The sequence below is a fragment of the Lonchura striata genome, chromosome 29, assembly GCF_046129695.1.
Source record: "Lonchura striata isolate bLonStr1 chromosome 29, bLonStr1.mat, whole genome shotgun sequence".
In the NCBI taxonomy this organism is placed as follows: domain Eukaryota; kingdom Metazoa; phylum Chordata; class Aves; order Passeriformes; family Estrildidae; genus Lonchura; species Lonchura striata.
Window position 1 is genome coordinate 1,916,726 of NC_134631.1, and position 23,345 is coordinate 1,940,070.

The window sequence follows — 23,345 nt, forward strand, 5'->3', positions numbered from 1 at the left end:
GTCCCACCGTTTTGACCTCCACTCTTATTAATTTTCTACATTGAGAGGCAAAGCTGGGCCTAAAGCTTCCATCTCTCCGTTCCTGATGCCATTTGACTCCAGCCTGGACTCCCCCTGATCACACTGCCTGCTGTCCACGTGGCACTGCGGATGCTCAGCCTGGAAAGAGGAGACCCTGGGGAGGCCTCACTGCAGCTCTGCAGCACTGCAAGGGTGCCACAAGAAAGACTGGGACAGAGTGTTGCACAGGGCCTGTGGCAACAGGACAAGGGGGGACGGCTTTCAGCTGCAGGAGGCAGATTGAAGTTGGATCTAAGGAAGCTGCTCTTTGCCACTGAGGGTGCTGAGGCACTGGCCCAGGCTGTGGATGCCCCATCCTTGGGAACAGGGCTCCGAGCACCATGCTCTGGGGGAACGTTGCTAAGCATGGAACCAAAGGCTCTCTAGCTCAATGGTCATGTCACAATCCATGTCCCATCTGGAACTGCCAGCAGCCAGCAAGCAGCACAACACAACCGCTGGCCCTGGGCTCAGCACACGCTGCACGCTGCTCCTGCTGCTCCTGTCACCCTTCTTGTTCCTGCCCAGATAGCTCATCTCTTCAGTCTCCAAAGCTGCCTAAGGCCTGGATTGTGTCATCCATCCCTGCAGGATGCTGACATTTGTCCTGAGGAAGGTACGGTGCCATTCCATGGAGGTGGATCCCCCCAGCTGCCTGGGTGGGCTGGAGTTCTGGGGGGATGGGGTGGGACAGGGACCCCACTCTGAGGTTTTGCTACCTCTGCAGGCTGTGGCAGGCAGAGAGGACAAGATGGAGGTGGACACACAGACTGATAGAGAGGAGGAGATGGAAGTGGAGGGAGAAAAGACAGGAGAGGAAGAGATGGAGGTGGACACAGAAATTGATATGGAGGAGGAGATGGAGGTGGATGGAGAGCAGACTGGAGAGGAAGAGATGGAGGTGGATGTGGATGTGGAAGAGGAGATGGACGTGGACATGGAAGAGTACACCGAGGACATGGACATAGATGAAAAAGATGAAGAGGAGGCCATGGTCCTGGGATGAAGACCGATGCCAGCAGCAGGAGAGGCATGTGGTCCCCACAGGCAGAGTGGGTTCCCTGCAGCCAGGCTGGGGCGGGGCTGGGCTGGGTGGTCTCTGCTCAGGCCCGTGGTACCCAGTGCCTTGGATTCTGGTGGCCATGCCCAGCCTGTCCTGTGCTTGCTTTGGGCCACACAAGCCCCATGCCAGTGCCTGGGGCCCAGCCCCCAGACCCAGCCAGCCTCAGCTCTGGCAGCAGAGTCCCGCTGTGCCAGCCTGGGGACACAGGGAAGAGCCCTCTGTGCCTGACTGCAGTGACCATGGCACCTGCTTTTGTTCCTGACTGATGGAGATCCCGGACAGAGATGCCACCCTTTTGTACATAGTTTTTACAGTTTGTTGTTGCTTTTAGGATATAGGTTTTAGGGCGTTGTTTTGTCTTCTGTAAATACATTTCAGATATTGTTGTTAGATATGTTCTTAGGTATATACCTTCTATAAACTGTTGTTATTACAAATATTCTTACAAATCTAAATGTGTTCTGTGTTTTCATTGCTGTTCTTCTGTAAATAAACAATCGTGATTTTTCCCACCCCAGTTCTCTTTCCAATTGCTTCGAGCACAGGCTGTATTGGCCAAGCTGTGGTTTCCACTTGCTCCAGGTTCCCAGGGCTGGAGGTTCATGGAGGAGCTGGCACAGCCACCCCAGGAGTGGTTGTCCCACTCAGAGGGTCCCGCTGACAGAGGTCACTGTCTCCTTGCAGTCTCTCTGGACACACTGGGTAGCTGCAGGGGCAAATCCCAGCGTGCCCGGTCCCACGGGATCCCATGTTGGGACTCAATGTCTCAGCCAGGGTGAGCACTGCTTGTGGCCCTGGGCTCAGTATGGCAGGCCTGGTGCTCACAGCAGTGCAGACTTCAAGCTGGCCATGCACAGCTCCGTGTTTCTCCCAAAAATATCACTGCTGCAGCACCTGGGGGTTCCCCAGTGCTTGGCTTTTTATCCCCACTGCATGGAGGATCACATGGCAGGGCAAAGGATGGATCCCATGTGGCATCCAAGCTGCCCTGATCCAGGCTGGGCACAGCCTGATGAACGATGAACACATCTCGCAGGGACATGGAAACGTCCCCTGAAAACCCAGTTCAGGGAGAGCCTGAGCTCTTTTGTGGCTCTAGGCAGGAAGATGCTGAGGATCTCCCAGAGAGGCTCAGCAGGCAGTAGGATTGTGCCTGCATCTCGCTCTGGAAATGCCAGTGGCTCAAGTGAGAGCTGTGGGAATGATTTAGAATGCACTGAGAGGGGCCACAGTCCTGCACGGCTCCTACATCAGGAGCAAAGAGCAGCCTGGAGGCTGGGGAAGGCTGGAGCTGTACCACTGTGTGCTCATCCCTCACCTTCATGGGGAGCTTCCCCCAGAGTTGCTATGTCCCACTTTTATGGTTCTCCTGTTGGGTGTATTTTGGAGCAGCTGTTATCTGTGGCTTTTTACGGTGGTCCCGTGGAAAGCAGCCACTTGCCTGCTGTGATGAACTCAAAACTAATACTAATACCTCATTCCCTTTGGTTTTATTTGGATTTTTTAAATCTATTTGTTTGATTGGTTTGCGTGGGTTTGTTTGTTTCTGGGTTTTTTCTGTTTTGGTTTGAGTTTTTTGTTTGCTTTTTCATAAGACTCAGGTGAAGTTGGCAAAGCCAAAGTCAAGAGAATGTACACCAGGCTTGACTTTCCAGAAATTACTTTTGGCTGGGTTTAATGGAAACCTCCAGGCTCAGGACCACCACTACATTTGCAGGTTTTGCTCTGCAACATCAGCTTGCCCAGACTCTGCTCGGTGTTTCACAAATGGAGAAGACAATGGATATTGTGCCAAGCTTCCTTTCAAACAGCCAAAACTGCAACTGCATGACAGAAAAAAAGAAAAAAAACAGAGACTATATTCACCAATTAGTGCAGAACCAGTGTCCCACCGTTTTGACCTCCACTCTTATTAATTTTCTACATTGAGAGGCAAAGCTGGGCCTAAAGCTTCCATCTCTCCGTTCCTGATGCCATTTGACTCCAGCCTGGACTCCCCCTGATCACACTGCCTGCTGTCCACGTGGGGCTGGGGATGCTCAGCCTGGAAAGAGGAGACCCTGGGGAGGCCTCACTGCAGCTCTGCAGCACTGCAAGGGTGCCACAAGAAAGACTGGGACAGAGTGTTGCACAGGGCCTGTGGCAACAGGACAAGGGGGGACGGCTTTCAGCTGCAGGAGGCAGATTGAAGTTGGATCTAAGGAAGCTGCTCTTTGCCACTGAGGGTGCTGAGGCACTGGCCCAGGCTGTGGATGCCCCATCCTTGGGAACAGGGCTCCGAGCACCATGCTCTGGGGGAACGTTGCTAAGCATGGAACCAAAGGCTCTCTAGCTCAATGGTCATGTCACAATCCATGTCCCATCTGGAACTGCCAGCAGCCAGCAAGCAGCACAACACAACCGCTGGCCCTGGGCTCAGCACACGCTGCACGCTGCTCCTGCTGCTCCTGTCACCCTTCTTGTTCCTGCCCAGATAGCTCATCTCTTCAGTCTCCAAAGCTGCCTAAGGCCTGGATTGTGTCATCCATCCCTGCAGGATGCTGACATTTGTCCTGAGGAAGGTACGGTGCCATTCCATGGAGGTGGATCCCCCCAGCTGCCCGGGTGGGCTGGAGTTCTCGGCGGATGGGGTGGGACAGGGACCCCACTCTGAGGTTTAGCTACCTCTGCAGGCTGTGGCAGGCAGAGAGGACAAGATGGAGGTGGACACACAAACTGATAGAGAGGAGGAGATGGAAGTGGAGGGAGAAAAGACAGGAGAGGAAGAGATGGAGGTGGACACAGAAATTGATATGGAGGAGGAGATGGAGGTGGATGGAGAGCAGACTGGAGAGGAAGAGATGGAGGTGGATGTGGATGTGGAAGAGGAGATGGACGTGGACATGGAAGAGTACACCGAGGACATGGACATAGATGAAAAAGATGAAGAGGAGGCCATGGTCCTGGGATGAAGACCAATGCCAGCAGCAGGAGAGGCATGTGGTCCCCACAGGCAGAGTGGGTTCCCTGCAGCCAGGCTGGGGCGGGGCTGGGCTGGGTGGTCTCTGCTCAGGCCCGTGGTACCCAGTGCCTTGGATTCTGGTGGCCATGCCCAGCCTGTCCTGTGCTTGCTTTGGGCCACACAAGCCCCATGCCAGTGCCTGGGGCCCAGCCCCCAGACCCAGCCAGCCTCAGCTCTGGCAGCTGAGTCCTGCTGTGCTAGCCTTGGGACACACGGAAGACCTCTCTGTGCCTGACTGCAGTGACCATGGCACCTGCTTTTCTTCCTCGAGTGATGGAGATCACGGACAGAGATGCCACCCTTTTGTACATAGTTTTTAGAGTTTGTTGTTGCCTTTAGGATATAGGTTTTAGGGCGTTGTTTTGTCTTCTGTAAATACATTTCAGATATTGTTGTTAGATATGTTCTTAGGTATATACCTTCTATAAACTGTTGTTATTACAAATATTCTTACAAATCTAAATGTGTTCTGTGTTTTCATTGCTGTTCTTCTGTAAATAAACAACCGTGATTTTTCCCACCCCAGTTCTCTTTCCATTTGCTTTGGGCACAGGCAGTATTGGCCAAGTTGCGGTTTCCACTTGCTCCAGGTTCCCAGGGCTGGAGGTTCATGGAGGAGCTGGCATAGCCACCCCAGGAGTGGTTGTCCCACTCAGAGGGTCCCGCTGACAGAGGTCACTGTCTCCTTGCAGTCTCTCTGGACACACTGGGTAGCTGCAGGGGCAAATCCCAGCGTGCCCTGTCCCACGGGATCCCATGTTGGGACTCAATGTCTCAGCCAGGGTGAGCACTGCTTGTGGCCCTGGGCTCAGCATGGCAGGCCTGGTGCTCACAGCAGTGCAGACTTCAAGCTGGCCATGCACAGCTCCGTGTTTCTCCCAAAAATATCACTGCTGCAGCACCTGGGGGTTCCCCAGTGCTGGGCTTTTTATCCCCACTGCATTGAGGATCACATGGTAGGACAAAGGATGGATCCCATGTGGCATCCAACCTGTCCTGATCCAGGCTGGGCACAGCCTGATGAACGATGAACACATCTCGCAGGGACATGGAAACTTCCCCTGAAAACCCAGTTCAGGGAGAGCCTGAGCTCTTTTGTGGCTCTAGGCAGGAAGATGCTGAGGATCTCCCAGAGAGGCTCAGCAGGCAGTAGGATTGTGCCTGCATCTCGCTCTGGAAATGCCAGGGGCTCAAGTGAGAGCTGTGGGAATGATTTAGAATGCACTGAGAGGGGCCACAGTCCTGCACGGCTCTTACATCAGGAGCAAAGAGCAGCCTGGAGGCTGGGGAAGGCTGGAGCTGTACCACTGTGTGCTCATCCCTCACCTTCATGGGGAGCTGCCCCCAGAGTTGCTTAGTATGACTTTGATGGTTCTCCTGTTGGGTGTATTTTGGAGCAGCTGTTATCTGTGGCTTTTTATGGTGATCCCGTGGAAAGTAGCCACTTGCCTGCTGTGATGAACTCAAAACTAATACTAACTCCTCATTCCCTTTGGTTTTATTTGGATTTTTTAAATCTATTTGTTTGATTGCGTGAGTTTGTTTGTTTCTGGGTTTTGTCGTTTTCGGTTTGAGGTTTTTGTTTGCTTTATTATAAAACCCAGTTGAAGTTGGCATAGCCAAACTCAAGAAAATGTACACCAGGCTTGACTTTCCAGAAATTAATTTTGACTGGGTTTAATTGAATCCTCCAGGCTTAGGATCACCAGTACATTGGCAGGTTTTGCTCTGCAACATCAGCTTGCCCAGACTCTGCTCAGTGTTTCACAAATGGAGAAGACAATGGATATTGTGCCAAGCTTCCTTTCAATCAGCTAAACCTGCAAGAGCATGAAAGATAAAAAGAAAAAACCAGAGACTATATTCACCAATTAGAGCTAAACCAGTGTCCCACCATTTGCCCTCCACTCTTATTCAATTTTGAACATTTAGAGGCAAAGCTGGGCCTAAAGCTTCCATCTCTCCGTTCCTGATGCCATTTGACTCCAGCCTGGACTCTGCTGCCTAAGGCCTGGATTGTACCATCCATCCCTGCAGGATGCTGGCATTTGTCCTGAGGAAGGTACGGTGCCATTCCATGGAGGTGGATCCCCCCAGCTGCCCGGGTGGGCTGGAGTTCTGGGGGGATGGGGTGGGACAGGGACCCCACTCTGAGGTTTTGCTACCTCTGCAGGCTGTGGCAGGCAGAGAGGACAAGATGGAGGTGGACACACAGACTGATAGGGAGGAGAAGATGAAAGTGGAGGGAGAAAAGACAGGAGAGGAAGAGATGGAGGTGGACACACCAATTGATACGGAGGAGGAGATGGAGGTGGGTGGAGAACAGACTGGAGAGGAAGAGATGGAGGTGGATGTGGATGTGGAAGAGGAGATGGACGTGGACATGGAGGAGTACACCGAGGACATGGACATAGATGAAAAAGATGAAGAGGAGGCCATGGTCCTGCGATGAAGACCAATGCCAGCAGCAGGAGAGGCATGTGGTCCCCACAGGCAGAGTGGGTTCCCTGCAGCCAGGCTGGGGCGGGGCTAGGCTGGGTGGTCCCTGTTAGGAAAATAAGGCCTTTTTGTTCATAATATAGAGTTTTCTCACATTCACAGAATAGAGTTTTTACTTAGAGTTTTCACTTGTCTGAACATGTTCTCATTTTGCCAGACATTCCAGTAAATATCTCTCAAGGACAATTCCGTTACAAACTTTTTAGGGAGTTGAAATTGTTTTGAGAAAGTTGCTGCTAGGCACCCAAACACCTAAGCAAGTGAATATCTTTCAAGGACAGTTCCGTTACAGACTTAGCAAAACACGTAAACGTGCCTAGAGATAACATTTCTTGTTTTGAGAAAATTTCCAGGTCACAGAGAGAACCTCGAGGAAGACTACTGGCGCCACCAAGAGGCAGAAAACGACCACCTAACAACAGGGTGCGCCTGCGCAGAAAAGACACCAGAACGTCACCAGACTGTCACACATCCGGAAGAGACGACCCAATAAGTGGGGGGGAAACGGGGAACGAAGCGCGGTAGTTGGAACGACTGCCGCCCAGCGCGCGCTGATTTGCTTTCGCTTTCTACTATTAATAAATCCTTTTAATTGGATTAGACAGCCTATTGTTCTCGTTTATAACAATTTGGTGCCGTGACTCGGATCGGGATCTGGGGAACCTCTCTCTGAGAGGGGCGCCACGATTCCGCTCCTTTGAGCGGACTCAGACCGGGGTTTTCACCCTCATCCCGACCGACGAACCTAAAAGCCTAGAGAGCGAAAGCAAAGAAAGGGAAGCGGGCCCAGGGTACCCCTTAATTTTTGTGCACAAAAGTCCGGACGAAGACGCAGGACGCGTAAGTATAAAGGGGATCCGTCCGGGCGGGGTTCGGGATCCCGGAGTACGGCGAGTGTGTGTGTGAATGAGAGGAGAACCGGCAGCCGGATTCTCCAAGCGAGTGTGGACCCTTAGTAGTGTGTTTTCCAGAGCCCGCGAGGGCCTGGGCCACGAACCAGGGGAAGCGATTGTGCTGTCGTGAGTGATTGAAGGTACTCTGGAGGACATGGGGCAGGGGAAGAGCAAGAGTAAATCCCCCTCCCTGGTGGGGGTAAAACTTCCCCCAATTCCTAAGGATAGTCCCTTAGGGTTTATGCTGACAAATTGGGAGCACTTTCCAGGGGCACTTGGGAAGGATAAGGCAAAGATGATGCATTATTGCATAGAAGTATGGGGAGGACAAGAGATTTCTAAAGGTGTGTTTTGGCCCATCTTTGGGTCCTCAGAGGACTGGGTAAAGCAACTGTTGAATGGTTGGATACACGCTAAACAACCTTCTAACCCTGAGGAGAGTGCCTATGCCCGAGTCTGGACAGAAAAGCCGGAGGTGCTCGTGTTTAAACTCTCGGGGGTTTCAGGAGGAAAGAAAAAGAAGGGGCGAGCGGAAGAAGTAATTATTGCACCCCCGCCCTACATTCCCCCTGCGCCAAATGCACCCCCTCCTCCTCCACAATCGGATGGGGAAGAATCAGACTCAGACTCTGATCAACCCTCAGGCTCGCGTGGTCCTCTTACCCGAAGTAAGACGCAAGGCAAACTATTTCCTTTAAGGGAAATGCCAATGGGGGGACCACAGCCGGGGATTGGGTTTATTTCGGTGCCCTTGAGTTCGGGGGATGTTAGAGACTTTAAGAAGGAGATGGGAAATTTGCTAGAAGACCCCCTGGGCGTGGCAGAGCGGGTGGATCAATTTTTAGGTCCTAATATATACACTTGGGAGGAATTACAATCTATACTTAACATTTTATTCACGGCTGAGGAAAAGAACATGATAAGAACTGCTGGAATGCGGGCCTGGGATGCCCAACCCGCACATGCCCAGCACCCGGCCGATACCAAATGGCCTCTCCAGAATCCTAATTGGAATAACCAGGATGCGGCCCATAGAGCTAACATGCGGGACTTTCGGACCATATTAATTGATGGCATAAGAGAGTCCGTTCCTAGGGGCCAGAATATAAATAAAGCATTTAATGACAGACAAAAGAAGGATGAAACCCCCACTGAATGGTTAGAGAGGTTAAGGAAAAGTTTTCAGCTGTACTCGGGGTTAGACCCGAATAACCCAATGGGACAGGCAATTCTTAAAGTCCAGTTTGTCTCTAAATCCTGGGATGATATTAGGAGAAAGATACAGAAAATGGATGATTGGCAGGACAGGGATTTAGCAGAATTATTGCGAGAGGCGCAGAAGGTTTATGTCCGAAGAGAGGATGAAAGTCAGAAGAGACAGGTGAAAATGATGGTTGCTGCAGTGAGGGAAAGCAGGCGGGCGGAGGAAGGACAGAAGAGAGTCACTCGGAATAGGGAGGGTGACAAGGGAAAGGTAGGAGAAAGGGTGTGTTATTATTGCGGTAAGAAGGGACATTTCAAGAAGGAGTGCAGAAGGAGGCTAAGGGACGAGGAGGAGTTCAAAATCGAATAGGGGAGTCAGGGGCTCTACTTTATGGGGACCAGGAAACATCAAAAAGAGCCCTTGATAAAATTGAAGGTGGGTCCCCAGGGCCAGGAAATAGATTTCTTGGTCGATACGGGGGCAGAAAGATCTACTATTCAATTTCTGCCTCAGGGCTGTAATTTATCGAAACAGACAGCCACGGTAATAGGGGCTAAGGGGGAACCATTTGAAGTACAAATTATTAAAGGGGTGGTGGTAGAATCGGGAACTAAAATGGGGATGGGTGACTTCCTATTAGTTCCTGAAGCAGACTACAATTTGTTAGGGAGAGACTTGATTGTTGAATTAGGAGTTCAAATTGAGGTGGTAGAGAAGGAGTTAAAGATCAGACTCTGTTCCCTCCGTTTAGAAGATGAAGAGAAAATAAACCCCGAAGTGTGGTATAATCCAGGGACCGTGGGCAAATTAAATATAACCCCATTTACAGTAAAAATCAGAAATCCCGAGGTCCCGGTAAGAATAAAACAGTATCCAATTTCACTAGAAGGGAGGAGAGGGTTAAAACCTGAGGTTGAAAGGCTGTTAAACCAAGGACTGCTAGAACCATGTATGTCGCCTTTTAACACCCCTATACTCCCGGTAAAAAAGGCAGATGGATCCTATCGTTTGGTGCACGACCTTAGGGAAATTAATAAGCGAACCGTGGCCCGATTCCCAGTAGTGGCAAATCCCTATACTCTTTTAAGCAAACTGGGACCTGAGAACGAGTGGTATAGTGTCATAGACCTGAAAGATGCCTTTTGGGCCTGCCCTCTGGACGAATCCAGTCGAGATTATTTTGCCTTTGAATGGGAGGACCCTGACACGGGGAGGCGACAGCAACTCAGGTGGGCTGTATTACCTCAAGGCTTTACGGAATCGCCCAATTTATTTGGGCAAGCCCTGGAACAAATTTTGCAAGATTATAAAACAGACCCAGAGGTAAAGCTAGTTCAGTATGTGGATGATTTGTTAATAGCAGGTAAAGAAGAAGACAAAGTCCAGAAAGAAAGTATCAAACTATTGAATTTCCTGGGACTGAAAGGATTAAAAGTCTCTAAAGCAAAACTACAATTTGTAGAAGAGGAAGTTAGGTACCTGGGACATTATTTGAAAAAGGGAGAAAAGAGAATTGATCCAGATAGAGTACAAGCAATCCTATCCCTGCCTCTACCGCAAAATAAACGACAAATTCGTCAGATATTAGGACTTACAGGGTATTGTAGGCAGTGGATTGAGCACTATATTGGGAAGGCAAGATTTCTGTATCAAAAACTTACCCAAGATGGGCACCTTAAGTGGACAGAAGAAGAAAAATCTAAATTCCAGGAATTAAAAGAAACTCTGGTCCATGCTCCAGTCCTAAGCCTCCCAGATTTAAAGAGGCCCTTCTTTTTATTTGTCAATATCACAGATGGGGTAACTTATGGAGTACTTACCCAGGACTGGGCGGGGAAAAAGAAACCTATTGCATATCTGTCTAAAATTTTAGACCCTGTAAGTAGGGGATGGCCGGGCTGTTTACAAATAATTGCAGGCTGTGCGGAGTTAGTAGAAGAAGCAAGGAAGATCACCTTTAATGCCACTCTGAAGGTGTTAACTCCACATAACATACGGAGTGTGATGCAGCAAAAAGCAGACAAATGGATCTCTGATGCCAGGCTCCTAAAGTATGAGGGGATTCTATTAGAAACCCCTAATTTCACTTTAGAAACCACCTCATTGCAAAATCCAGCCTCCTTCCTCTTCGGAGAGCCCGAAACTGAATCACTGATGCACGACTGTTGAATCACTATAGAAGAACAAACCAAAATTAGACCTGACCTAGAGGAAGAGGAATTAGAGACTGGAGAAAAATTGTTTGTTGATGGATCATCCAGAGTAGTCGAGGGTCAAGGAAGATCAGGATATGCCATAGTGGGGGGGCCTGACTTAAAAGTAATCGAATCTGGACCCCTAGACAAAACATGGTCAGCCCAAGCCTGCGAGATATACGCTATCCTAAGAGCCTTGGAACTATTAGAAGGAAAAGAGGGGACCATCTATACAGATTCTAAATATGGATATGGGGTGGTGCACACTTTTGGGAAGTTATGGGAAGAGAGGGGCCTCGTGAACTCACAGGGAAGGGACTTAATACATCAGAAACTAATAATAGCCCTCCTGAGGGCTTTGAGAGGCCCTACCAGGATAGCAGTGGTCCATTTAAAAGGGCATCAACGGGGAATGGATTACCGGAGTAGGGGTAACAATGCGGCAGATTATGAGGCAAAGAAGGCTGCAATTATTAAAACACTAACTTTAAGTGAGGGAATTAGGAAGGACCTTGTGGATACCCCAAAGGACCCTGAGTCGACTACCCAGGATAAGCTTATATTTACAATAGAAGAACAGGAGAAGCTTACAAAATTCGGAATAAAAGAGGAATCAGGGAAATGGCTGTTAAAGGATGGGAGGGAAGTTCTACCTAGAGCCATAGCCCAGCGGGTGCTCAGTAAATTACACCAGAGAACACACTGGGGCGCTCAAGGACTAGTGGATCACTTTGCCACCCATTATATGACGGTGGGCCTACATGACTTAGCGAAAGGGATTACTAGGAGTTGTCCAACCTGTCTACGGGTAAACAGGAAAAATCTAAGGAAACTACCCCTGGGTGGGAGGCCAGTGGCAAAGAGGCCCTTTTCAAATCTGCAAGTAGACTTTACTGAGCTCCCCAAGATAGGGAGACTAAAATATCTTTTAGTTATAGTGGATCATTTAACACATTATGTGGAAGTAATCCCCACTGCCAGAGAGACAGCTCGGACAGTAACAAAAGCCTTGCTGGAAGAAATAATACCTAGATATGGGGTCCCAGAGACGATAGACTCTGATAAAGGCCCCCATTTCACTTCAAAAATAACACAGATGCTAGCAGAAGCTCTGGGCATAAGATGGGAACAACATACTCCCTGGCATCCACAGAGTTCGGGGAGGGTAGAAAGAATGAATGGGGAAATTAAGAAACAACTCACCAAATTAGTACTAGAAACTAAATTATCCTGGATAAAATGTTTGCCGTTGGCATTATTAAATGTTCGAACTCAGCCACGAGCTGATATAGGACTGTCCCCATTTGAAATGCTGTATGGGATGCCCTATTCCCTAGAAAAAGTTCAAACCAATCCTAACATTACTGATCAAAGTATTAATAAATATTTAACCATTTTAATGAAATATAAAAAACAGTTATGGGAAAAGGGGATGTGGGCCCAAAGACCACCCCTAGATCTTGTGTTACACCAGGTACAACCCGGCGACTGGGTCCTCATCCGGAGCTGGAAAGAAGATTCAATCACCCCAAAGTGGGACGGACCATACCTGGTTTTAATCACCACTGACTCCACAGTCCGCACAGCAGAGAAGGGATGGACTCATGCTAGCAGAATAAAGGGGCCGGTGGATCCAACTCGATTTCATACAGCTTCCAGAGAAACGAGCTGGAAAATTGACGGGAAGCCGGGGGATTTAAAGCTAACAGTAAAAAGGACTTACAAATAATTTTCATGAACTCTATCAGCTCTAGGGACATTTGGGTTGGAGATAACTGGGGACTGCAAGTACAACTAGTTGGAGAAACGAAGCCCCCAGGATACTGTAAACGTCTAGAGGATTCAGCCCAGCAGCCCTTTTATCGGTTCATCCGACTTGAAAAAGAACAGAGACCTTGGGAAGGGGAGGGCCATGCTGAACATCAAAGTATTAGAGTAAGGTGTAGCTGGTTAGATTGTCATTGTTACCCTTTTGCCTGTTTTTCCTGCAAAATCTGTAAAGGATTGTGGTGGGCTCACTGCAGAAAGGGGAGAGCTCCAAGAAGTGTATGTCAACGCTGCTGGCTGGAGCAGCGCAAATTGACATCTGAAGTACTAAATTACAAGGTTGCCACTCGGGAATTGACTAAAGGATCCCCTGAGTGGTGGGAGGTTTTCATAAAAGGAATAAACCCTGAATTCCACTGTTACCATTCCAATGAACCCCTGGGTCCGTTCCTCACGGATATAGTCCAGGTCAAGTGTCGCAAATTAGTCAAAAGGCTCAGGTGCGACACTCCACAGTTGAATACGAAAAATTGGAACTCCCGGAGATCAAAGTGGGAGAGAGGGAACGATCCCACCCCTGAAGAATATCTCTGCTGTCGAGAAGATGGCTTGCCCTGTAACTTGTAGCAACCAAGTTGACAGGCGAGACAGAGAGGTAGGTAGTGGGGATGAGGGGCCCTCCCAAACCTTGAAAAAGAACGTAAATCATCATGAGTATGAGAATGGTGACAACGGAAGGAGGGAGAATGGGAATGTAAAACTGAGCATGATAAGTAACACCCTCCCCTGCAGTGCGTATCACTCAATCCTATGGGTTTTTATGTTTGTATGGATTCCCCTTCAGAGTGCCACAGTTAATATACATGAACCCTTTAAATGGACCTTAAGCAGATGGGAGGATCACGATACCCGTCATATTTTACAGACAATAACGGGACCTGGAGCACCAAGCTTCAAGGTTGGGATCTGTGATCTAACTCGAAATTTAAAATGCGGGCGACTGTTAAATTTAACAAGCTTCTATATGTGCCCTGCTTCGAACCCAGGGAAGCAATACTGTAATTACCCCGAACATTATTACTGCGCCTATTGGGGCTGTGAAACAATAGCATCAGCGTGGGCTCCGGGTGGAGGATTAGACAAATATTTAAAAGTAGGACATGGACCAGCAGGGTGTAAATGACCACGAGAGTGGCCTTGGACTGGGAAAAACTTACTTGGGAACTGCACCTTTCTTTGCCTAAATGTCACTCAACCAAGTGATTCTGGATGGTTAATAGGCAAAACATGGGGGATTAGGCATTGGATAGAAGGACATGATCCAGGGAATCTGATACAAATAAAAAAGGAGGTAGCACCACATGACCCTAGCCCTATAGGCCCAAATCCAGTAATAAGCAATGACTTAAAGGAGAGTAATAAAACCAGAGATAATGTTATAAAATCAAACAAAGGTAATCAAGAACCTCAGCTATTAGTGCAGAAGTATACAACCTTATGGAAAATTATGCAAGCTACTTCTGGAGTTTTGAATCATACCCATCCTAACCTAACTAAAGGATGTTGGCTTTGCTATATGATAAATCCACCCTTTTATGAAGCTATTGGGATTACATCTGAGGCAAGGGAAATAAATGGTACAAATCCAAAAGAGTGTCTCTGGAAAAAGGAAGGAGATAATGTTTCAGGCATTACCCTGTCCCAGGTTAGTGGACAAGGAAGGTGTGTAGGGAAAGTTCCAGCAGATATGCGACACCTCTGCAACACAACAATGAGCATTAGCAGAACAGACAAGCCTTCTGATTGGCTTATGCCAGCAGTCAATACTAAGTGGGTATGTCAACAACTTGGAGTCACACCCTGCCTATCGGTAAGAGCCTTTAATAATTCAGACTTCTGCATTCAAGTTCTAATAATCCCCAGAATCGTATACCACCCAAAAGAATACGTATTAGAACATCAGAAGACCCCTGAACACTACCTGGTTAAAAGGGAACCACTTACAGCACTAACAGTAGCAATTTTGCTCAGCATAGGAGGAGCGGGAGTAGGAACAGGGGTCGCTTCCTTAGTAAGTCAAACCCAGGGTATGAAAGCTCTGCGCACATCTGTAGATGAAGATCTGAGTAGAATAGATAAAGCCATAAGTGAACTAGTTAAATCAATAAAATCCCTTTCTGAGGTAGTCCTCCAAAACCGAAGGGGATTAGATTTGTTATTCTTACAGCAAGGGGGACTGTGTGTTGCTTTGCAAGAAGAATGTTGTGCTTATGTAGATCACACAGGTATTGTAAAAGACACGATGGCTGAGTTACGCAAACAAATAGAACAACGAAAAAGAGAAAGAGAATCCCAGCAGAGTTGGTATGAATCCTGGTTCACCTATTCTCCCTGGCTAACCACTCTATTATCCACCCTTGCAGGACCAGTAATTTTACTAATTCTAATACTTACTTTTGGGCTATGTATTCTTAGCAAGCTTATTACACTAGTGAAAAATAGGTTAGAAGCTGCACATTTAATGATAGTAAGGCCAAAGTATGAGCCACTTAGCGGAGTAGAGACTGAAGAGTATTTAGAATTGAGCAAAAGGGAATTAGAGCGCTTTAATGAACAAAAAGGGGGTTAAAAATAAAAAGGGGGGATATTGTTAGGAAAATAAGGCCTTTTTGTTCATAATATAGAGTTTTCTCACATTCACAGAATAGAGTTTTTACTTAGAGTTTTCACTTGTCTGAACATGTTCTCATTTTGCCAGACATTCCAGTAAATATCTCTCAAGGACAATTCCGTTACAAACTTTTTAGGGAGTTGAAACTGTTTTGAGAAAGTTGCTGCTAGGCACCCAAACACCTAAGCGAGTTAATATCTTTCAAGGACAGTTCCGTTACAGACTTAGCAAAACATGTAAACGTGCCTAGAGATAACATTTCTTGTTTTGAGAAAATTTCCAGGTCACAGAGACAACCTCGAGGAAGACTACTGGCGCCACCAAGAGGCAGAAAACGACCACCTAACAACAGGGTGCGCCTGCGCAGAAGAGACACCAGAGCGTCACCAGACTGTCACACATCCGGAAGAGACGACCCAATAAGTGGGGGGGAAACGGGGAACGAAGCGCGGTAGTTGGAACGACTGCCGCCCAGCGCGCGCTGATTTGCTTTCGCTTTCTACTATTAATAAATCCTTTTAATTGGATTAGACAGCCTATTGTGCTCGTTTATAACAGTCCCTGCTCAGGCTCGTGGTACCCGGTGCATTGGATTCTGGTGGCCATGCTGCCTTGGTTTGACAAGACAGGAGTCTATGGAGGAGGGCAAAAGCCTCCTGTGCATTGGGAAGGTAAACCCCCTCCCTCCGAATTACCAGGATTTTTAAATTAAAAGGCTCTCAGGCAAAGATATGGGAATGGGAGTAACAATTCTTTACTAGGAGAAAACTAGATAACAATTTAAAAAGGCAAATGCAATTGGTACAAACAAAACTAGTGATAAAGTCCACAACCTGAGGATTCGGGGTGTTGGTAGCAGTCCGGTTGAAATGATAGCTGCTTCTCTTGCAGTGGCTGATGAATTGCAGCTGAAGTGGTGATCTTCAAAAGGGTATAGTTTTCTCTGAAGATCTGGTGGCAGTTGGGCCGGTCTTCCTTTGGGCCGGGGCCGCCTCCGAGCTCCGCCGCCACCGCCTCACCGCGCTCCAGCTGCTTCTCTCGGGAGTCCTGCCGAAGGAGCTGCTTCTCTGGGAAATCCCGCAAAGAGAGAGCTGCTCTGTCCCCCAAAAGGTACCCCTTTATACAATAAAAGAGTGCTTGGCTTCCCCCTCTGGGTGGAGCATCTCACAATGGGATGGTGTTACGTTACCAGCCCTGCAGTGAGTCAGTCAATGGCCCATTAACAAACCATTACCTCTTAGGAGCAAACCATTGTTCTTGGAAGAGATAACAAAACTGCCCAACCTCCAACAGATGGCAAATAGAATACAAGCTTATTTTACAAACCAGGACATGAGCCCACTTTGCCTTTCTCCTAATCCTACCTCACAGCAGGAAATGAGTAAGTATATTCTAGTGAGTGCACTTGTAATTAGCCAACACTGAACCTACCACACTAATTAATGCATTGGCCGAGAAATCTCAAAATGTTGAACCAAAACCACCACAGAAACTTCCTGATGAACTGCACGACAACAGTGGCAAATCAAGGCAGAGCCATGGTTTCTCAGGACTTGCTTGATCCTAATGAGCCCCGTGGTGCATTTGGAGCTGAGACCTTGAACCTCAGGGCCATAGAGGAGATTGCACAAACTTTTCTTGCAGTCAAAGCCAGAAGACCCCAAAGTTTTTCGAGGCAATAATGGGTCCCACTGAGGTCCATCCCCAACGCAGGCTCCTCATGGACTTCTTGGAGGAGAGAATTGAAGGCCAGCATGTCTCAAAAACCTCTCAGAGACTCAAAATGGCATAAGACCCTCTCAGTGTTCAAAGGAAAATGCAAAGTACCACAAAAAAGTTGAATATTTCAGAGTATTAATGAGCTCCACTGAGTGTCAGAACAAAGCTCTCAAGGGACTCATTAAAGCAGATAATTTGGGTCATGATTGCACAAACCTCTCACAGAGTTGGTATCAAAAGGGAAACACCAAGTACATTAAAATAACTGAAGTACCTTGAAGCATTAAAGGGCTCCACTGAGTGTTGTTAATTTCAAAGCCTCTCCAGGGACTAATTGCAGCAGATAATTAGAGGCCATGATTGCCAAACCTCTCAGAGACTCCAAGGCAAAAGCAAAAGCCAAAGTCCTTTGAAAAACCTGCAGTCCCTGGCAGCATGAAGGAGCCCCCAGGGCCATTCCTGACCAAGGCTCCCCAGGGACTCCTTCCAGCAGATCCTTGAGGCCACTGGGATGTGGACTAGGGGGGGATGCTGAGGGCAAGACCAGGGGCTGACAGTGCCCAGCCTGGCTGGGGCTGTGCCAGGAGGCCCCAGGGCCTCAGGCCAAGGTGTCTCCTCACAGCCCTTGGTGGCACAGACCCTGCTGTGCCCCAGGGCACCAAGACTTGGCTTCTCTTTGTCCCCTCCTGTCATCAGTGCCTCCAGTTCTCTGCTCTGCCTGGGGCCTGGGGACACTTTCTCAGTTGCGTCCCTCAGTGGGATCCATTAAAAGTCCAAGAAACTTTGGAGTTGGATTCTGACTTGGAGTTCTGGAGAGGTTTCTGCAGCTCCCTCTCAGGGCCTGATGTTCAGGGCCTGAGCACAAAGCCCCAGAGGGTGATTAAAGTCCTTGTGCTGTGTCTGTGCTGCTGAGCTGGGCCGGGCTCCTGGCACAGAGGGTGATCCTGGTAACCAAGCAGAGCTTCAAAAGCACATTTCTCTTGCTGAGCAGCTCTTCTGCCAGCCCAGCAGGGCTGGGGCACTGCCTGCAGGCAGCCCGGGCACAGCACAGAGGCACAGAGAGCTTCAATCAGTCAGGGCTGGGAAGGGGCTGAGAAGTGCCTGGGGCAGAATCACTGCCAGCCCTTGGCACAGGAACCTCTGGCTGCAGGACAATGCAGCTGCAGCTCCTGGAGTGATCTCCTAAAGCTGGAACATGCCAATGCCCACAGACCCTGTGAGTACAACTCTGAGTATTTCTGATGAGGGGAGGTGAAATGCTCATGAAGCTCTGACATGCTGAGGGGTTCTGATCATTCATAGAATATTTCCAAGACAAAGATTTTGATAAAAATGAGAAAATATTGTAAGACTTTTTATTCACTTTCCTGTTATTGGAGAGTGGCAGGGAAGGGGGATTAATATTAATGGTGGATTATGAATTTTGACAAGCGCATGAGACATTAGAACTGTTATTTTAGTGATCAATAGCTTCAGAGGAGATCCCTAATGTGCTTTCAGCCACTCTGCCCATGGACAGCACCAGCATCACCTTTGCTGGAGCCATCAGGCTCAGTCTGAGCTGTCCTTTCTCCAAGCTGTAAACAGAACCTGCCCCAGCCAGTGCCCCTCAAACAGGCAGGGTTCTGTCAGGCCAAGGAGAGTGCACAGAGATTTGGGGTCTGGGAGTGCTGGCAGGGAGAGATCAGGCACAGGGAAACACTTGCAGGAGGAAAATCTCCAGGAAGCAGAGAGAAGATCAGGGAAGGAGAGAAAAGAAAACCCAGAAATGCTGAGCCAGGGAGAGTTTAGAGATGTCCAGAGGATCCCCTCCAGTGCAGCCCCTCCCTCTGCACAAGCCCCCTCCCTCCTCTGCCCCAGCCAAGCCTCTGCCCTCAGGGCCGGGGCTCCAAGGCGTGCAGCCCCTCCTGTGCAGGCAGAGCTGCAGCAGAGCCGTGGGGCAGCTCTGCAGCCCCGGGCCCAGTTCCCTCTGCAGAGCACAGGGCTGGGAGCAGCTGCCCGGCACTGGGGGCTCTGGCAGGGGGCACAGCTGGCTCAGGGTGACACAGCTGTCCCCAGTGCCCGGCTCTGGGCAGTGCTGGCAGTGCAGCCAGGGAAGGAGCTGCACCTCCCTTCATCCAGTGCCATCAGAAGGACACTTGGAAATGTGCCTGGGATTTCAGTCCAAGCAGGGAGCTTCAATCCAGGGTGCAAACCTGTCCTAGAGCATCTCTGAGTTATAAGATTGATGGGAAAAGGCAGAGGTTTTGAGACACTGAAAATACCACTGGGTTGGTGAAATAAGCAATGTGAGTCCTTGGCTACAAATGTGGAGCTGGGCTGTGGTGGATCCATCTCCTCTCAGCTGTACCTGGGGGTTTTTTAGGGAAAATGTGGGAAGCTGATCATCCTCCTCGGGAGAAAGGTCAAAGCCCAGAGAAATTCTAAAAAGATCAGAATATCAGACCATCTCCCCTCACTCTCCTCTCATCACTTTGCCGCATATAATGTGCTCTGCTCTCCCTGAGTGCAGCAGAAATGCTGAAGGTTTCTGATTTCCAGGAACACCAGGACTGATATAAGGGTGTTTATGAAGAAAACCCCAGAACTGTAGAACACAAAAGGCTGTCTATGTGTGCTCCAGGGGAGAGTGTATGGGAAATGTCTTTGATTTTGGTTACAGGTATCTCCTCTAGCACTTCACTGTCCTTTCTCCATGAACAGGTGCCCATGTTCAGCCACAGCAAATGTCCAACAGCAGCTCCATCAGCCACTTCCTCCTGCTGGCACTGGCAGACACGCGGCAGCTGCAGCTCCTGCACTTCTGCCTCTTCCTGGGCATCTCCCTGGCTGCCCTCCTGGGCAACGGCCTCATCATCAGCGCCGTAGCCTGCGGCCACCACCTGCACACGCCCATGTTCTTCTTCCTGCTCAACCTGGCCCTCAGCGACCTGGGCTCCATCTGCACCACTGTCCCCAAAGCCATGCACAATTCCCTCTGGGGTACCAGGAACATCTCCTACACAGGATGTGCTGCCCAACTATATTTTTTTGCGTTCTTCATCTCAGGAGAGTTTTCCCTCCTGACCATCATGTGCTACGACCGCTACGTGTCCATCTGCAAACCCCTGCACTACGGGACCCTCCTGGGCAGCAGAGCTTGTGCCCTCATGGCAGCAGCTGCCTGGGCCAGTGCCTTTCTCTATGCTCTCATGCACACAGCCAATACATTTTCCCTGCCCCTGTGCCATGGCAATGCCCTGGGCCAGTTCTTCTGCGAAATCCCACAGATCCTCAAGGTCTCCTGCTCCAAATCCCACCTCAGGGAACTTGGGCTTCTTGCTGTTAGTGCCTGCTTGGCATTTGGTTGTTTTGTGTTCATTGTTTTCTCTTATGTGCAGATCTTCAGGGCTGTGCTGAGGATCCCCTCTGAGCAGGGACGGCACAAAGCCTTTTCCACTTGCCTCCCTCACCTGGCCGTGGTCTCCCTGTTCCTCAGCACTGCAGCATTTGCCAATCTCAAGCCCCCCTCGATGTCCTCCCAATCCCTGGATCTGGCCCTGTCAGTTCTGTACTCAGTGGTTTCTCCAGCCCTGAACCCCGTCATCTATAGCCTGAGGAACCAGGAGCTCAAGGCTGCAGTGAGGAGACTGATGACTGGATGCTTCCAGGGACATTAAACGCCTGGCCAATTTCTGCAAATCACTTGTAATAAAAGTAATTTTTGATACTTCTTGTTGGTTTCATTTTGAAGGTGCTTTTCCTTTGTTTTACTTTTTAATGTTATCAACAAAGAAATGCCTTTGCTTGTGCCATTTCTCATTTTGTTTCTCTGCACCTTCCCTGTGGCCACAGACTGTGTCAATGAGAGTCTGCGCTCTCAGTGGCTTTCAAGGAACTAAAGGATCTCCCAGCAGAGTTTTCTGCAGAGATGCCCTTTGGTTGCCTTCTCTGGAGCTGCAGCAGCAATGTCTGTGTGCAGAGCTGGGGCAGATCAGTGCTGGCACAGCAGCTGTGCCCAGGAGCAGCAGCACTTGGTGCTGCCAGTGCTGCTCCCATGGCCCTGCCCCGCTGTCCTGGTGGCCCTGGTGTTGCTGCAGGGCCTGAGTGCTCTCGGGGCCGGGCACAGTCCTGGGGGTGGCAGTGCCAGGGCTGCAGCAGGGACAGGCCATGGGCACTGCTGGGGCAGCGCTGACGCCTCAGGCCAGGGCCTGGGGGCTCCAGGCTCCTTGCCCAGGCTGTCTCAAGAACACGGCCAGGCCAATGCTCAGCACAGAAAACCCCCGTGAGCAGCCCCAGGCTGGCCGTGGGCAGGCTGGGGGCAAACAGCATGGCTGATGCTCTGCAGGGGCCCTGGGGAAGACGGGAAGGAGCAGCAGAGCAGGGGCTGATCCATCCCCAGTGCGCTGCACAGCCCAGGGCAGCGTCCCAGACCATCCTCATGGAGCTGCCAACAACATCCCCCTCTGCAGCCCTGGCCTCTCCCCCAGCTCACAGAGGTGCCGCATCCTTGCAGGCACAGACACGGCAGCACTGGCTCAGCAGCCCCCGTTTGCATTGCACACAGCAGGCAGGAGCACCCCCATGCTGGTGCAGTGGGGACATGAACCTGAGGCAGCACAAATGCCATCAGGCCCTGGGGCCAGGAAGGGCTGGGGGATGCCAGGGAAACCACTCAGCTTTGTCCTGGCCTCTGCAGTCAGCCAGAAAGTTTGTTCCCATCAGCTGGGAGTTTCCTGTCCCACTGCAGACACTGCTGCTCAGAGCCAGGGCTGCCTGTCAGCCACCCCCAAACTGCCCTGAGCATTTCCTTGGCTTCACCTTTGCTTTCTTTACTCTTCCTGCCACAGATTTCTTCCTCTTGCACACCCCTGTTCCCTCCCCTGCACACAGCCCATCCCTGTTTGCCCTTTCCTCTCTGGCCCCACTCCCCATTGCAGTTCCTGGCTCAGCACCATGGGAACGTCCCTTGGGGAGCAGGATCATCCCACAAGTGCTGCAGGAATTGTCTGCAGGCTCCTGCAGTGCCTGGTGCTGCTCCCCTGCCAGAGGCACCCCAGGCCAGGGTGCACATCTGGGCTGCTGTGTCTGGCTCTGGGGCTCCCTGTTCTGGGCAGTGAGGAGGAGCTGCAGAGGCTCTGCAGGACTGACAGGATGGGCTTTGGGGCTGTGAGGAGAAGCTGAGGGACCTGGGCTGCTGGAGCTTCTGAAGAGGAGGCCCAGGGCTCCTCCTGCAGCTGCTCCAAGGGTGGTTTCAGAGAATCACAGAACCAGCAAGGTTGGAAAAGACCCTGGATATCATCAAGTCCAATGTGTGCCCTGACACCACCTTTTCTTCCCTGAGCCTCCTCTTCTCCAATATCAACAACACCAGCTCCCTCAGCCGCTCCTCACAGCACTTGTGCTCCAGACACCTCACCAACCTTGTTGCCCTTCTCTGGACATGCTCCATCCCCTTCATGTCCTTCCTTAATTGGGGGCCCAGAACTGGACACAGCACTCGAGGTGCTGCCTAACCAGTGCCCAGCACAGGGGAAGAATCACTGCCCTGCTCCTGCTGGCCACACCATTCCTGATCCAGACCAGGAGCCATTGGCCTTCTTGGCCACCTGGGCACTCTGCTGGCTCATGTCCAGCCTGCTGTCCATCAGTCCCTGCAGGTCCCTTTCTGCCTGGCTGCTGTCCAGCCCCTCTCTCCCCAGCCTGTAGCACTGCAGGGGTTGTTGTGGCCAAAGTGCAGGACCCAGCACTTGGACTTGTTAAACCTCACCTTGTTGGATTTGGGCCCGGGATCCAGCCTGTCCAGGGCCCTGTGCAGAGCCCTTCTACCCTCCAGCAGATTAGCACTCCCAGCCAACTTGGTGCCACCAGGGTTCCATGAGGCCCCAGAGTGTCCCAATGGTGTCCATGATTCCATGAGGCCTCCCAGTGTCACAATGTCCCTTTGGTTCCATGGGGCCCCTTGGTGTCACAAAGTCCCTAAGATCCTTAGTCACTGCAGTGTCATCAGGATCAACAACCCCACCTCCACTCCTCATAAGACTTGTACTCCAGACACCTCATCAGCCTTGTTGCCCTTCTTTGGACAAACTCCAGACCCTCCATGTCCTTCCTAAATTGGGGGCCCAGAGCTGGACACAGCACTCAAGGTGCTGCCCAACCAGTGGGAGGCACAGGGGAAGAATCAGTGCCCTGCTCCTGATGGCCACAACATTCCTGATCCATAGGATTGTCAGGGATTTGATGAGGGACATGGTGGGGAGGGAGTGGGGACAAAGTGTTATTGATTATCAG

At 50.2% G+C, this 23,345-nt stretch overlaps 2 protein-coding genes across 2 annotated transcripts in view; both read left to right on the forward strand.

The window, feature by feature from the left end:
- The window catches only part of LOC144247628 (uncharacterized), a 643,963-nt gene that overhangs the window by 221,825 nt on the left and 398,793 nt on the right, over positions 1 to 23,345 (forward strand). The window lies entirely within an intron of this gene.
- On the forward strand, positions 19,799 to 20,731 carry LOC144247657 (olfactory receptor 14J1-like). Its single transcript, XM_077788967.1, has one exon. It carries the CDS (start codon positions 19,799 to 19,801, stop codon positions 20,729 to 20,731), a length of 933 nt encoding a protein of 310 aa, XP_077645093.1.